Source organism: Tachyglossus aculeatus, chromosome 22 (genome assembly GCF_015852505.1).
Source record: "Tachyglossus aculeatus isolate mTacAcu1 chromosome 22, mTacAcu1.pri, whole genome shotgun sequence".
NCBI classification, from domain to species: Eukaryota; Metazoa; Chordata; class Mammalia; order Monotremata; family Tachyglossidae; genus Tachyglossus; species Tachyglossus aculeatus.
Genome location: NC_052087.1, coordinates 58,271,758 through 58,287,231, shown reverse-complemented (window position 1 = coordinate 58,287,231; position 15,474 = coordinate 58,271,758). Strand labels below are relative to the sequence as shown.

Sequence of the window (15,474 nt, the reverse complement as noted above, 5' to 3'; positions counted from 1 at the left end):
GAATGGCACAGTGCTCTGCACACAGAAAGCGCTCAATAAAGATGACTGAATGAATGAAGGTACAGTGCTCTGCACACAGTAAGTGCTCAATAAAGATGACTGAATGAATGAAGGAATGGTACAGTGCTCTGCACACAGAAAGCACTCAATAAAGACGACAATGAATGAATGAATGGTACAGTGCTCTGCACCCAGAAAGTGCTCAATAAAGACGACTGAATGAATGGTACAGTGCTCTGCAGACAGAAAGTGCTCAATAAAGGCGACTGGATGAATGAATGAATGGTGCCGTGCTCTGCACACAGAAAGCACTCAATAAAGACGACTGAATGAATGAATGAATGAATGGTACAGTGCTCTGCACCCAGAAAGTGCTCAATAAAGACGACTGAATGAATGGTACAGTGCTCTGCAGACAGAAAGCGCTCAATAAAGGCGACAATTAATGAATGAATGGTGCAGTGCTCTGCACACAGAAAGCGCTCAATGAAGATGACTGAATGAATGAAGGAATGGTACAGTGCTCTGCACCCAGTAAGGGCTCAATAAAGACGACTGAATGAATGGTACAGTGCTCTGCAGACAGAAAGTGCTCAACAAAGGCGACAATGAATGAATGAATGGTGCAGTGCTCTGCACACAGAAAGTGCTCAATAAAGATGACTGAATGAATTGTACAGTGCTCTGCAGACAGAAGGTGATCAATAAAGATGACTGGATGAATGAATGAATGGTACAGTGCTCTGCACACAGTAAGCGCTCAATAAAGACGACTGAATGAATGAATGGTACAGTGCTCGGCACACAGAAAGCGCCCAATAAATACGACCGATTGAGGGGGCGGTGACGGCTCATTTCCTGGGACTTTCTGGCCGGCGAGTCTGTTCCCTTTTGGCCTTCTTCTCGAGTTCCCCGGAACCTCAACTCGCTCTGCCCGGAGGCTCTTGCCGCCACCTCCCACTTCTCTAAATAATAATAATAATGATGGCATTTATTAAGCGCTTACTATGTGCAAAGCACTGTTCTCTCAACCCCTTCTCCCTCATTCATTCATTCAATCGTATTTATTGAGCGCTTACTGAGTGCAGAGCACTGGACTAAGCGCTTGGGAAGTCCAAGTTGGCAACGTATAGAGACGGTCCCTACCCAACAGCGGGCTCACGGTCTAGAAGGGGGAGACGGACGACAAAACATATTCACCAAATAAAATAAATAGAATAAATATGGACAAATGAAATAGAGCAATAAATACGTACAAACGTATAGACACAGTAAGCGCTCAATAAATACGACAATGAATGAATTAGAGGCAGGGGATAAAATAAAATAAATAATAGAATAGAATGGAGTAAATGATAGAATGGAATTATTTATTAATAACAAAATAAAGTAGAATAAAGATGTACAAATAAAATAGAATTATTTATTAATAATAAAATAGTATAAATACGCACAAATAAAATAAGTAAATAGAGTAATAAGTACGTACAAATATATAAAGGTGCTGTGGGGAGGTAGGGTGGGGGGATTCATTCATTCATTCAATCGCATTTATCGAGCGCTTACTGTGTGCAGGGCACTGTACTAAGCGCTTGGGAATTCATTCAGTCGTACTTATTGAGCGCTTCCTGTGTGCAGAGCACTGTACTAAGCGCTTGGGAGTTCATTCAATCGTACTTATTGAGCGCTTCCTGTGTGCAGAGCACTGTACTAAGTGCTTGGGAATTCATTCAATCGTACTTACTGAGCGCTTGCTGCGTGCAGAGCACTGTACTAAGCGCTTGGGAAGGACAAGGCGGCAACGTACGGAGATGGTGGGCCGGCCCCCACCCCGACGGCCGAGCCCAATCATTCATTCAGTCGTATTTACTGAGCGCTTCCTGTGTGCAGAGCACTGGACTAAGCGCCCCTCTGTCCGGTGTTCGCCCAAGGCCCTCGGGCCTTGGAGGCCCGGGGGTGGACGGGAGGACTTGGGGGGTGGCGGGAAGGGGAGAGCCAGGACATTCCGGCCCCTGGCCTGCCAGGAGCCGCTGGTTGGCTTCCCAAGCGCTTAGTCCAGTGCTCTGCACACAGTAAGCGCTCAATAGATACGAGTGAATGAATGAATAATAATAATAATAATAATAATGATGGCATTTATTAAGCACTTACTATGTGCAGAGCACTGTTCTAAGCGCTGAATGAACGAAAGGGCGTCCCGTGGCTCCAGAGCTATTGGTTAGGCCGCTCGCCTCCTCACCGGGCCTCGTTCTCGCCCGTCCCGTTGGCCCCCGTCCTCCCCCTGGCCCGAAATCATCATCATCATCAGTCGTATTTATTGAGCGCTTACTATGTGCAGAGCACTGGACTAAGCGCTTGGGAAGTACAAATTGGCAACATATAGAGACAGTCCCTACCCAACAATGGGCTCACAGTCTAAAAGGGGGAGACAGAGAACAAAACCAAACATACTAACAAAATAAAATAAATAGAATAGATATGTACAAGTAAAATAAATAGAGTAATAAATATGTACAAACATATATACATATATACAGGTGCTGTGGGGAAGGGAAGGAGGTAAGATGGGGGGATGGAGAGGGGGACGAGGGGGAGAGGAGGGAAGGGGCTGAGTGTGGGAAGGCCTCCTGGAGGAGGTGAGCTCTCAGCAGGGCCTTGAAGGGAGGAAGAGAGCGAGCTTGGCGGATGGGCAGAGGGATTGGGGGCATTCCAGGCCAGGGGGAGGACGTGGGCCGGGGGTCATCATCATCATCATCAGTCGTATTTATTGAGCGCTGACTATGTGCAGAGCACTGTACTAAGCGCTTGGGAAGGACAAATTGGCAACATGTAGAGACAGTCCCTACCCAACAGCGGGCTCACAGTCTAAAAGGGGGAGACAGAGAACAAAACCAAACATACTAACAAAATAAAATAAATAGAATAGATATGTGCAAGTAAAATAGATAAATAAATAGAGTAATAAATCTGTACAAACATATATGCATATATACAGGTGCTGTGGGGAAGGGAAGGAGGTAAGATGGGGGGATGGAGAGGGGGATGAGGAGGAGAGGAAGGAAAGGGCTCAGTCTGGGAAGGCCTCCAATCATCATCATCATCATCAATTGTATTTATTGAGCGCTTACTGTGTGCAGAGCACTGTACTAAGCGCTTGGGAAGTCCAAGTGGGCAACATATAGAGACAGTCCCTACCCAACAGCGGGCTCCCAGTCTAAAAGGGGGAGACAGAGAACCAAACCAAACATACTAACAAAATAAAATAAATAGAATAGATATGTACACGTAAAATACATAAATAAATAGAGTAATAAATATGTACAAACACATATGCATATATACAGGTGCTGTGGGGAAGGGAAGGAGGTAAGATGGGGGGATGGAGAGGGGGACGAGGGGGAGAGGAAGGAAGGGGCTCAGTCTGGGAAGGCCTCCTGGGGAAGGTGGGCTCTCAGCAGGGCCTTGAAGGGAGGAAGAGAGCGAGCTTGGCGGATGGGCAGGGGGATTGGGGGCATTCCGGGCCCGGGGGAGGACGTGGGCCGGGGGTCATCATCATCATCATCAATTGTATTTATTGAGCACTTACTATGTGCAGAGCACTGTACTAAGCGCTTGGGAAGGTCAAACTGGCAACATGTAGAGACAGTCCCTACCCAACAGCGGGCTCACAGTCTAAAAGGGGGAGACAGGGAACAAAACCAAACATACTAACAAAATAAAATAAATAGAATAGATTTGTCCAAACATACTAACAAAATAAAATAAATAGAATAGATTTGTACAAGTAAAATAGATAAATAAATAGAGTAATAAATATGTACAAACATATATGCATATATACAGGTGCTGTGGGGAAGGGAAGGAGGTAAGATGGGGGGATGGAGAGGGGGATGAGGAGGAGAGGAAGGAAAGGGCTCAGTCTGGGAAGGCCTCCAATCATCATCATCATCATCAATTGTATTTATTGAGCGCTTACTGTGTGCAGAGCACTGTACTAAGCGCTTGGGAAGTCCAAGTGGGCAACATATAGAGACAGTCCCTACCCAACAGCGGGCTCCCAGTCTAAAAGGGGGAGACAGAGAACAAAACCAAACATACTAACAAAATAAAATAAATAGAATAGATATGTACAAGTAAAATAGATAAATAAATAGAGTAATAAATATGTACAAACACATATGCATATATACAGGTGCTGTGGGGAAGGGAAGGAGGTCAAACGGGGGGATGGAGAGGGGGACGAGGGGGAGAGGAAGGAAGGGGCTCAGTGTGGGAAGGCCTCCTGGAGGAGGTGAGCTCTCAGCAGGGCCTTGAAGGGAGGAAGAGAGCGAGCTTGGCGGAGGGGCAGAGGGATTGGGGGCATTCCGGGCCCGGGGGAGGATGGGGGCCGGGGGTCGATGGCGGGACGGGCGAGAGCGAGGGACGGTGAGGAGATTAGCGGTGGCAGAGGAGCGGAGGGTGCGGGCTGGGATGGAGATGCTTAACAATAACCATCATAATAATAATAATAATAAATGGATGCAGAAGGGGCAGAGGGGCTGGTGCACGACAGTGAATCGAGCTGCGGGTAGGAGGGTGGGGAGAAATGACGGGGGGCGCTGGTGACAGGAGGAGCGTTGTCTTAGAGAGGGCAGGGAGGGTAGCGAGTGGGGTCGATGGCGGGACGGGCGAGAACGAGGGACGGTGAAGAGATTAGCGGCGGAGGTGGAGGAGCGGAGGGTGCCGGCTGGGATGGAGAAGGACACAAGGGACGGGAGGGAGGAGGGAGCGACGGGATGGATGGACAGCCTGGAAGCCCAGGGTGAGGAGTCTCTGCCCTCCCTCCGCTCTCTTCCTCCCTTCAAAGCCCTCAGCGCTTAGAACAGTGCTTGGCACATAGTAAGCGCTTAATAAATGCCATTATCATTATTAGAGCGCTCACCTCCTCCTGGAGGCCTTCCCCGACTGAGCCCCCTTTTCCCTCTCCCCCGCCCTACCTCCTTCCCCTCCCCGCAGCCCCTGCATAGAGGTCTGTACTGATTGATTACTCTATTTATTGGGCTTGGACATCATCATCAATCGTATTTACTGAGCGCTTACCGTGTGCAGAGCACTGGACTAAGCGCTTGGGAAGGACAAATTGGCAACATATAGAGGCAGTCCCTACCCAACAGTGGGCTCACAGTCTAAAAAGACATATTTCCTAGTCTATTTATTTTGGTAATGATGTGCATGTAGCTTTAATTCTATTTTTTCTGACGACTTGACACCTGTCCGCCCGTTCTGTTTTGTCGTCCGTCTCCCCCTTCTAATAATAATAACAATAATGGCATTTATTAAGTGCTTACAATGTGCCAAGCACTGTTCTAAGCACTGGGGAGTTTACAAGGTGATCAGGTTGTCCCACGGGGGGCTCACAGTCTTCATCCCCATCTTACAGATGAGGGAACTGAGGCCCAGAGAAGTGAAGTGACTTGCCCAAAGTCACCCAGCTGACAAGTGGTGGAGCCAGGATTTGAACCCATGACCTCGGACTCCAAAGTCACACAGCTGACAAGTGGTGGAGCCATGATTTGAACCCATGACCTCGGACTCCAAAGGCTGTGTTCTTTCCACTGAGCCACACTGCTTCCTTTTAGACTGTGAGCCCACTGTTGGGTGGGGACCGTCTCTATAAGTTGCCAATTTGTACTTCCCAAGCGCTTAGTCCAGTGCTCTGCACACAGGAAGCGCTCAATAAATACGATTGATGATGATGTTGCCAACTTGTACTTCCCAAGCGCTTAGTACAGTGCTCTGCACACAGTAAGCGCTCAATAAATACAATTGATGATGATGATGATGCCGCCAACTTGGACTTCCCAAGCGCTTAGTACAGTGCTCTGCACACGGTAAGCGCTCAATAAATACGACTGACTGAATGAATGAATGAACTAATACCATCATTATCCGCTCCCCATCCCCCCTGCCTTATAATAATAATAATGTTGGTATTTGTTAAGCGCTTTCTATCAATCAATCAATCGTATTTATTGAGCACTTACTGTGTGCAGAGCACTGGACTAAGCACTTGGGAAGTACAAGCTGACAACAGTTGTTAACACTTAGTTAAGTGCTTACTATGTGCAAAGCACTGTTCTGAGCGCTGTCTCCTTCCCCTTCCCACAGCACCTGTATATATGTTTGTACGGATTTATGACTGTTTATTTATTTGTACATATTTATTCTATTTATTTTATTTGGTTTATGACTCTGTTCATTTATTTTATTTGTACGTATTTATTCTATTTATTTTATTTGGTTTATATGTTTTGTCCTGCTGTCCGTCTCCCCCTTCAATTCATACGATTGAATGAATGGATGAATTGTACTTCCCAAGCGCTTAGTACAGTGCTCTGCACATAGTAAGCGCTCAATAAATACGATTGATGATGATGATGATGAATGAATGTCCACGTTTTTATTTTTATTTTGTCATCCGCCTCCCCCCTTCTAGAACCGTGAGCCCGTTGTTGGGTCGGGACCGTCTCTCAAGCGCTTAGTACAGTGCTCCGCACACGGTAAGCGCTCAGCAGCGTGGCTCAGCGGAAAGAGCCCGGGCTTTGGGGTCGGAGGTGGTGGGTTCGAATCCCGGCTCCGCCACCTGTCTGCTGGGTGACCTTGGGCAAGTCGCTTCACTTCTCTGCGCCTCAGTTCCCTCATCTGGAAAATGGGAATTAAGACTGTGAGCCCGTGGGACTACTTGATCAGCTTGTATCCCCCCCTCCCCAGCGCTTAGAACAGTGCTCTGCACATAGTAAGCGCTTAACAAATGCCAACATTATTATTCTTATTATTATTCTCTGGGCCTCAGTTCCCTCTGCACATAGTAAGCGCTTAACAAATGCCAACATTATTATTCTTATTATTATTCTCTGGGCCTCAGTTCCCTCATCTGCCAAATCAATCAAACGTATTTATTGAGCGCTTACTGTGTGCAGAGCACTGGACAAAGCGTTTGGAATTTATTGAGCACTTACTAGGTGCGAAGCACTGTTCTAAGCGCTGGGGAGGTTACAAAGCGATCGGGTTGTCCCACGGGGGGCTCACAGTCTTCATCCCCATTTTACAGATGAGGGAACTGAGGCCCAGAGAAGTGAAGTGACTTGCCCAAAGTCACACAGCTGACAAGCGGGGAGTCGGGATTTGAACCCCATCCCCAAATGGGGATGAAGACTGTGAGCTCCCACCACGTAAGACAACCTGATCACCTTGTATCCCCCCAGCGCTTAGAACAGTGCTTTGCACATAGTAAGCGCTTAACCATTAAAAAAAAATAAATAAATACGATTGAATGAATGAATGAATGAATGAATGACTCCAAAGCCCGGGCTCTTTCCACTGAGCCACGCTGCTTCTCAAAATAACGATGGCATTTATTAAGCGCTTACTATGTGCAAAGCACTGTTCTAAGCGCTGGGGAGGTTACAAGGTGATCAGGTTGTCCCACGGGGGGCTCACAGTCTCCATTCCCATTTTCCAGATGAGGGAACTGAGGCCCAGAGAAGTGAAGTGACTTGTCCAAAGTCACCCAGCTGATAGTTGGTGGAGCTGGGATTTGAACCCACGACCTCTGACTCCAAAGCCCGGGCTCTTTCCACTGAGCCACGCTACTCCTCAAAATAATGATGGCATTTATTAAGCGCTTACTATGTGCCAAGCACTGTTCTAAGCGCTGGGGAGGTTACAGGGTGATCAGGTGGTCCCACGGGGGGCTCACAGTTTCCATCCCCATTTTCCAGATGAGGGAACTGAGGCCCAGAGAAGTGAAGTACAGTACTTAGTACAGTGCTCTGCACATAGTAAGCGCTCAATAAATACGATTGATTGATTGATTGATTGATTGAAGTGACTTGTCCAAAGTCACCCAGCTGACAAGTGGCGGAGCCGGGATTGGAACCTGTGACCTCTGACTCCAAAGCCCGGGCTCTTTCCCACTGAGCCACGCTTCTTCTACATATGTGCGTATTTATAATTCTATTTATTTACATCAATGATGTGTATATATCACTAATTCTATTTATTTCTATTGATCCCTGTTTACTTCTTTCGATGTCTCTCTCCCTCCTTCTAGACCGTGAGCCCGTTGTGGGCAGAGATCGTCTCTGTTGCCGAGCTCGACTTTCCGAGCGCTTCGCCCAGTGCTCCGCACGCAGTAAGCGCTCAATAAATACGAATGAATGAATGAAGTGACTTGCCCAAAGTCACCCAGCTGACAACCGGCGGAGCCGGGATTGGAACCCGTGACTTTTGACTCCAAAGCCCGGGCTCCCCTCAGTGACAGAGACGGACAGATGTTATTCATTCATTCAGTCGTATTTACTGAGCACTTACCGTGTGCAGAGCACTGGACTAAGCGCCTCGGAAGTGGGCGACATTTAAGCTACATTCCCTACGCCGGGGAAACTCGCCGGCTCCGACCTCGCCTCGGCCCCCGCGCACGTGGGAAACCGAGTCCCGAGGACCCCGTTCCCGACGTGCCGGGGGGACCTTTCCCAATCCACGCCCCTCCTGGCCGCGCCGACGCTGCGCTCCGCGCACGGTAAGCACTCAATAAATAATTTCGGTATCTGTTAAGCGCTTACTACGTGCAAAGCGCTGTTCTAAGCGCTGGGGAGGTTACAAGGTCCCACGTGGGACTCGCGGTCTTAACCCCCATTTCCCAGACGAGGCGACTGAGGCACACGGAAGTGAAGCGACAAGCGGCGGAGCCGGGATTTGAACCCGTGCCCTCTAACGTGACCGCTGAGTGACGCAAATGCCCGACTGCTGTCCGGGTTTGGGAGTCACCTCTCCGTTGCCCGGTCCGTTCCCGCCAATGGCTCCTACTTCCGCAAGGAGCCGCGGCGATCCCGTTGATGCCCGCGGAGATGCGCCGGCCCCGACTTCCCGCCGGACACACCGCGCTCCCGCTCTCCCACCTCCTCCAGGAGGCCTTCCCAGACTGAGCCCCTTCCTTCCTCTCCCCCTCGTCCCCCTCTCCATCCCCCCCGTCTTACCTCCTTCCCTTCCCCACAGCACCTGTATATATGTATATATATTTGTACGGATTTATTACTCTATTTATCTTACTTGTACATATCTATTCTATTTATTTCATTTTGTTAGTATGTTTGGTTTTGTCCTCTGTCTCCCCCTTCTAGACTGGGAGCCCACTGTTGGGTAGGGACCAGCCCTAGATGTTGCCAACTTGGACTTCCCAAGCGCTTAGTCCAGTGCTCTGCACACAGTAGGCGCTCAATAAATACGACTGATTGATCGATTGATTGACTTGGCCTTTGCCCGGCCCTCGGGTGGCATTTAGAGAGAGGGACCCAACCGAGGGTGCGGGGGAAGCCCGCCCTGCTTCAGCCCTGGGTAGGGACCGTCTCTCGATGTTGCCCACTTCCGAGGCGCTTAGTCCAGTGCTCTGCACACGGTAAGCGCTCGATAAATACGAATGAATGAACGATTGAATCCAGGGCCTTCCCGCAAGCCGGAAAAGAGGAAAGGGAAGCCGCCGCCGGGGCCGGGAGTCGGGGGCGACGCGACAATCCAGGTGCCCCCCATTGAATGAATGAATGAATGAATGAATGAATGACCGCCCGGCTCCCCCTATGTCTACGGTGCCAACTTCCCAAGCGCTTCGTCCAGTGCTCTGCACACAGTAAGCGCTCCATAAATACGACTGAACGAACAACTGAATCCAGGGGTTTCCCGCAAGCCGGAGAAGAGGAAAGGGAAGCGGCCGCCGGGGCCGGGAGTGGGAGGCGACGCAACAATCCAGGTGCCCCCCGGGGTCGGAACGGCCCATTGAATGAATGAATGAATGAATGAATGAATGAATGACCGCCTGGCTCCCCCTATGTCTATGTTGCCAACTTCCCAGGCGCTTAGTCCAGTGCTCTGCACACGGTAAGTGCTCGATAAATACAATTGAATGAATGAATCCAGGGGCTTCCCGCAAGCCGGAGAAGAGGAAAGGGAAGTGGCCGCCGGGGCTGGGAGTGGGGGGCGATGCGACAATCCAGGTGCCCCCCGGGGTCGGAACGGCCCATTGAATGAATGAATGAATGAATGAATGAATGACCGCCCAGCTCCCCCTATGTCTATATTGCCAACTTCCCAAGCGCTTAGTCCAGTGCTCTGCACATGGTAAGTGCTCGATAAATACGACTGAACGAACGATTGAATCCAGGGGCTTTCCGCAAGCTGGAAAAGAGGAAAGGGAAGCCGCCGCCGGGGCCGGGAGTCGGGGGCGACGCGACAATCCAGGTGCCCCCCGTTGAATGAATGAATGAGTGAATGAATGACTGCCTGGCTCCCCCTATGTCTATGGTGCCAACTTCCCAAGCGCTTCGTCCAGCGCTCTGCACACGGTAAGCGCTCGATAAATACGACTGAACGAACGATTGAATCCAGGGGCTTCCCGCAGGCCGGAGAAGAGGAAAGGGAAGCCGCTGCCGGGGCCGGGAGTGGGGGGACTGAATGAATGAATGAATGAATGACCGCCCGGCTCCCCCTATGTCTATGTTGCCAACTTCCCAAGCGCTTAGTCCAGTGCTCTGCACACGGTATGCGCTCGATAAATACGACTGAACGAACGATTGAATCCAGGGGCTCCCCGCAGGCCGGAGAAGAGGAAAGGGAAGTCGCCGCCGGGGCCGGGAGTCAGGGGCGACGCGACAATCCAGGTGCCCCCCATTGAATGAATGAATGAATGACCGCCTGGCTCCCCCATGTCTACGGTGCCAACTTCCCAAGCGCTTAGTCCAGTGCTCTGCACATGGTAAGCGCTCGATAAACACGACTGAACGAACGATTGAATCCAGGGGCTTCCCGCAGGCCAGAGAAGAGGAAAGGGAAGCCGCTGCCGGGGCCGGGAGTCAGGGGCGACGCGACAATCCAGGTGCCCCCCATTGAATGAATGAATGAATGACCGCCTGGCTCCCCCATGTCTACGGTGCCAACTTCCCAAGCGCTTAGTCCAGTGCTCTGCACATGGTAAGCGCTCGATAAACACGACTGAACGAACGATTGAATCCAGGGGCTTCCCGCAGGCCAGAGAAGAGGAAAGGGAAGCCGCTGCCGGGGCCGGGAGTGGGGGGATTGAATGAATGAATGAATGAATGAATGAATGACCGCCCGGCTCCCCCTATGTCTATGTTGCCAACTTCTCAAGCGCTTAGTCCAGTGCTCTGCACACGGTAAGCGCTCGATAAATACGACTGAACGACCGAATGAATCCAGGGGCTTTCCGCAAGCCGGAGAAGGGGAAAGGGAAGCCGCCGCCGGGGCCGGGAGTTGGGGGCGATGCGACAATCCAGATGTCCCCCGTTGAATGAATGAATGAATGAATGAATGAATGAATGACCGCCTGGCTCCTTCTATGTTGCCAACTTCCCAAGCGCTTAGTCCAGCGCTCTGCACACGGTAAGCGCTCGATAAACACGACTGAACGAACGATTGAATCCAGGGGCTTCCCGCAAGCCGGAGAAGAGGAAAGGGAAGCTGCTGCCGGGGCCGGGAGTGGGGGGATTGAATGAATGAATGAATGAATGAATGAATGACCGCCTGGCTCCCCCTATGTCTATGCTGCCAACTTCCCAAGCGCTTAGTCCAGTGCTCTGCACACGGTAAGCGCTCGATAAATACAACTGAACGAACGAATGAATCCAGGGGCTTTCTGCAAGCCGGAGAAGAAGAAAGGGAAGCCGCTGCCGGGGCCGGGAGTCGGGGGTGACGCAACAATCCAGGTGCCCCCCATTGAATGAATGAATGAATGACCGCCTGGCTCCCTCTATGTTGCCAACTTCCCAAGCGCTTCGTCCAGTGCTCTGCACACGGTAAGCGCTCGATAAATACGACTGAATGACCGAATGAATCCAGGGGCTTCCCGCAGGCCGGAGAAGGGGAAAGGGCGGCGGCGGGGGCGGCGCGCCGAGCCTACCTTGACGTCGGCGATGAGGGCGTCCTCGTCGTCGATGCCGGTGGGCACGCACTTCTTGTGCAGCGGCAGGGCCTCCAGCTTGTCCACGAGGCAGCGGAGCCCCTCCAGCTCGAAGTGGGTGAGGTGTACCGGCCGCTCCTTGCGGGGGCTCCCCTGGGGGTCCCAGCCCCGCCCGTTCGGGGAGCCCCGGGCCGAGTCCGGGGAGGAGTCCGCCGACGGGGTCCTCTTGGGGGGCCGGCAGGCCCGGCCCCCCAGCTCTTCGCAGTCCAGCCGGCCGCCGCCGTTGGCCACGGGGAGCAGCTGGGTGCGGCGCGTGGTGGGGCGCCGGGGCTCCCGCTCCGCCGCCGCCGCCGCCGCCGCCGCCGCCGCCGCCTCCTCTTCCTCCGCGGCTCCCGGCTCCAGCCCGTTCAGCTCCAGGTCTGCGCCCGACACAGAGGGAGACGCTCAGCCCGCCGCTTCTTAGTTCCCGAGCGCGGAGCTCTGTACTAAGCGCTCGGGGGAGTGAGTCGGAACAAAGAAACCAGGCAAAGAACTGGGCAAGTCGCTTCTCTGGGCCTCAGTGGCCCCATCTGGAAAACGGGGATGAAGACTGGGAGCCCCCCATGGGACCACCTGGTCACCTTGTAACTTCCCCGGCACTTAGAACAGTGCTTTGCACATAGTAAGGGGTTCATAAATGCCATTATTATTATTCTCTGGGCCTCAGTGACCCCATCTGGAAAACGGGGATGAAAACTGGGAGCCCTCGTGGGACAACCTGATCACCTTGCAACTTTCCCAGCGCTTAGAACAGTGCTTTGCACAAAGTAAGGGCTTAATAAATGCCATTATTATTATTACTGTTATTCTCTGGGCCTTAGTGACCTCCTCTGGAAAACGGGAATGAAAACTGGGAGCCCCCGGGGGCCCACCTGGTCACCTTGTAACTTCCCCAGCGCTTGGAACAGTGCTTTGCACATAGTAAGCGCTTAATAAACGCCATCATTACTATTATCATTATAAATAAAAGGCGCCCGACTCGAGGTGCCGCCTCCTCCTCCTCCTCCTCCTCCGCGGCTCCCGGCTCCAGCCCGTTCAGCTCCAGGTCTGCGCCCGACACAGAGGGAGACGCTCAGCCCGCCGCTTCTTAGTTCCCGAGCGCTGAGCTCTGTACTAAGCGCTCGGGGGAGTGAATCGGGACAAAAAGACGGGCAAAGAATTGCCCAAGTCGCTTCTCTGGGCCTCAGTGACCTCATCTGGAAAACAGGGATGAAGACTGGGAGCCCCCGGGGGACCACCTGGTCACCTTGTAACTTCCCCAGTGCTTAGAACAGTGCTTTGCACATAGTATGCGCTTCATAAACGCCATTATTATTATTCTCTGGGCCTCAGTGACCTCATCTGGAAAACGGGGATGAAGACTGGGAGCCCCCGGGGGACAACCTGATCACCATGTAACTTCCCCAGTGCTTAGAACAGTGCTTTGCACATAGTAAGGGCTTAATAAATGCCATCATTATTATTCTCTGGGCCTCAGTGACCTCATCTGGAAAATGGGGATGAAGACTGGGAGCCCCCAGGGGACCACCTGGTCACCTTGTAACTTCCCCAGTGCTTAGAACAGTGCTTTGCACATAGTAAGGGCTTAATAAATGCCATCATTATTATTATTATTATTCTCTGGGCCTCAGTGACCTCATCTGGAAAACGGGGATGAAGACTGGGAGCCCCCGGGGGACCACCTGATCACCTTGTAACTTCCCCAGCGCTTAGAACAGTGCTTTGCACAAAGTAAGGGCTTAATAAATGCCATTATTCTTCTTCTCTGGGCCTCAGTGACCTCACCTGGAAAACGGGGATGAAGACTGTGAGCCCCCCCTGGGACCACCTGGTCACCATGTAACTTCCCCAGCGCTTAGACCAGTGCTTTGCACATAGTAAGGGCTTAATAAATGCCATCATTACTATTATCATTATAAATAAAAGGCGCCCGACTCGAGGTGCCGCCTCCTCCTCCTCCTCCTCCTCCGCGGCTCCCGGCTCCAGCCCGTTCAGCTCTAGGTCTGCGCCCGACACAGAGGGAGACGCTCAGTCTGCCGGTTTTTAGTTCCCGAGCGCTGACCTCTGTACTATCAATCAATCGTATTTACTGAGCGCTTACTGTGTGCAGAGCATCATCATCATCATCATCAATCGTATTTATTGAGCGCTTACTATGTGCAGAGCACTGTACTAAGCGCTTGGGAAGTACAAGTTGGCAACATCTGGAGACAGTCCCTACCCAACAGTGGCCTCCCAGTCTAAAAGGGGGAGACAGAGAACAAAACCAAACACACTAACAAAATAAAATCAATAGAATAGATATGTACAAGTAAAATAAATAGAGTAATAAATCTGTACAAACATATATACATATATACAGGTGCTGTATGGAAGGGAAGGAGGGAAGATGGGGGGATGGAGAGGGGGACGAGGGGGAGAGGAAGGAAGGGGCTGAGTGTGGGAAGGCCTCCTGGAGGAGGTGAGCTCTCAGCAGGGCCTTGAAGGGAGGAAGAGAGCGAGCTGGGCGGAGGGGCAGAGGGATTGGGGGCATTCCGGGCCCGGGGGAGGACGGGGGCCGGGGGTCGATGGCGGGACGGGCGAGAACGAGGGACGGTGAGGAGATTAGCGGCGGCAGAGGAGCGGAGGGTGCGGGCTGGGATGGAGAAGGACAGAAGGGAGGGGAGGGAGGAGGGGGCGAGGTGAGGTGAGAGCACTGTACTAAGCGCTTGGGAAGGCCAAGTCGGCAATATAGAGACGGTCCCTACCCAACAGTGGGCTCACAGGCTAAGAGGGGGAGACGGAGAACAAAACCAAACATACTGGCAAAATAAAATAAATAGAATAGATATGTACAGGTAAAATGAATAAATAAATAGAGTAATAAATCTGTACAAACACATATATACAGGTGCTGAATAAATAAAGTAATAAATATGTACAAACACATACACATATATACAGGTGCTGTGGGGAAGAGAAGCGCTCGGGGGAGTGAGTCGGGACCAAAAAACGGGCAAAGAACTGGGCAAGTCACTTCGCTTCTCTGGGCCTCAGTGACCTCATCGGGAAAACGGGGATGAAGACTGGGAGCCCCCCATGGGACCACCTGGTCACCTTGTAACTTCCCCAGCGCTTGGAACAGTGCTTTGCACATAGTAAGGGCTTAATAAATGGCATTATTATTATTCTCTGGGCCTCAGTGACCTCATCTGGAAAACGGGGATGAAGACTGGGAGCCCCCCATGGGACCACCCGGTCACCTTGTCACTTCCCCAGCGCTTGGAACAGTGCTTTGCACATAGTAAGGGCTTAATAAATGCCATCATTATTATTATTATTCTCTGGGCCTCAGTGACCTCATCGGGAAAACGGGGATGAAGACTGGGAGCCCCCGGGGGACCACCCGGTCACCTTGTCACTTCCCCAGCGCTTGGAACAGTGCTTTGCACATAGTAAGGGCTTAATAAATGCCATTATTATTATTCTCTGGGCCTCAGTGACCTCAT

The 15,474-nt window shown here is 51.5% G+C and overlaps 1 protein-coding gene across 1 annotated transcript in view; it reads right to left on the bottom strand.

The window, feature by feature from the left end:
- KDM2A (lysine demethylase 2A) overlaps window positions 1-15,474 on the bottom strand; it is a 153,955-nt gene that overhangs the window by 38,462 nt on the left and 100,019 nt on the right. The window contains 1 exon segment of the mRNA XM_038764673.1: window positions 11,948-12,366. Coding sequence (XP_038620601.1) covers window positions 11,948-12,366 — 419 coding nt within the window.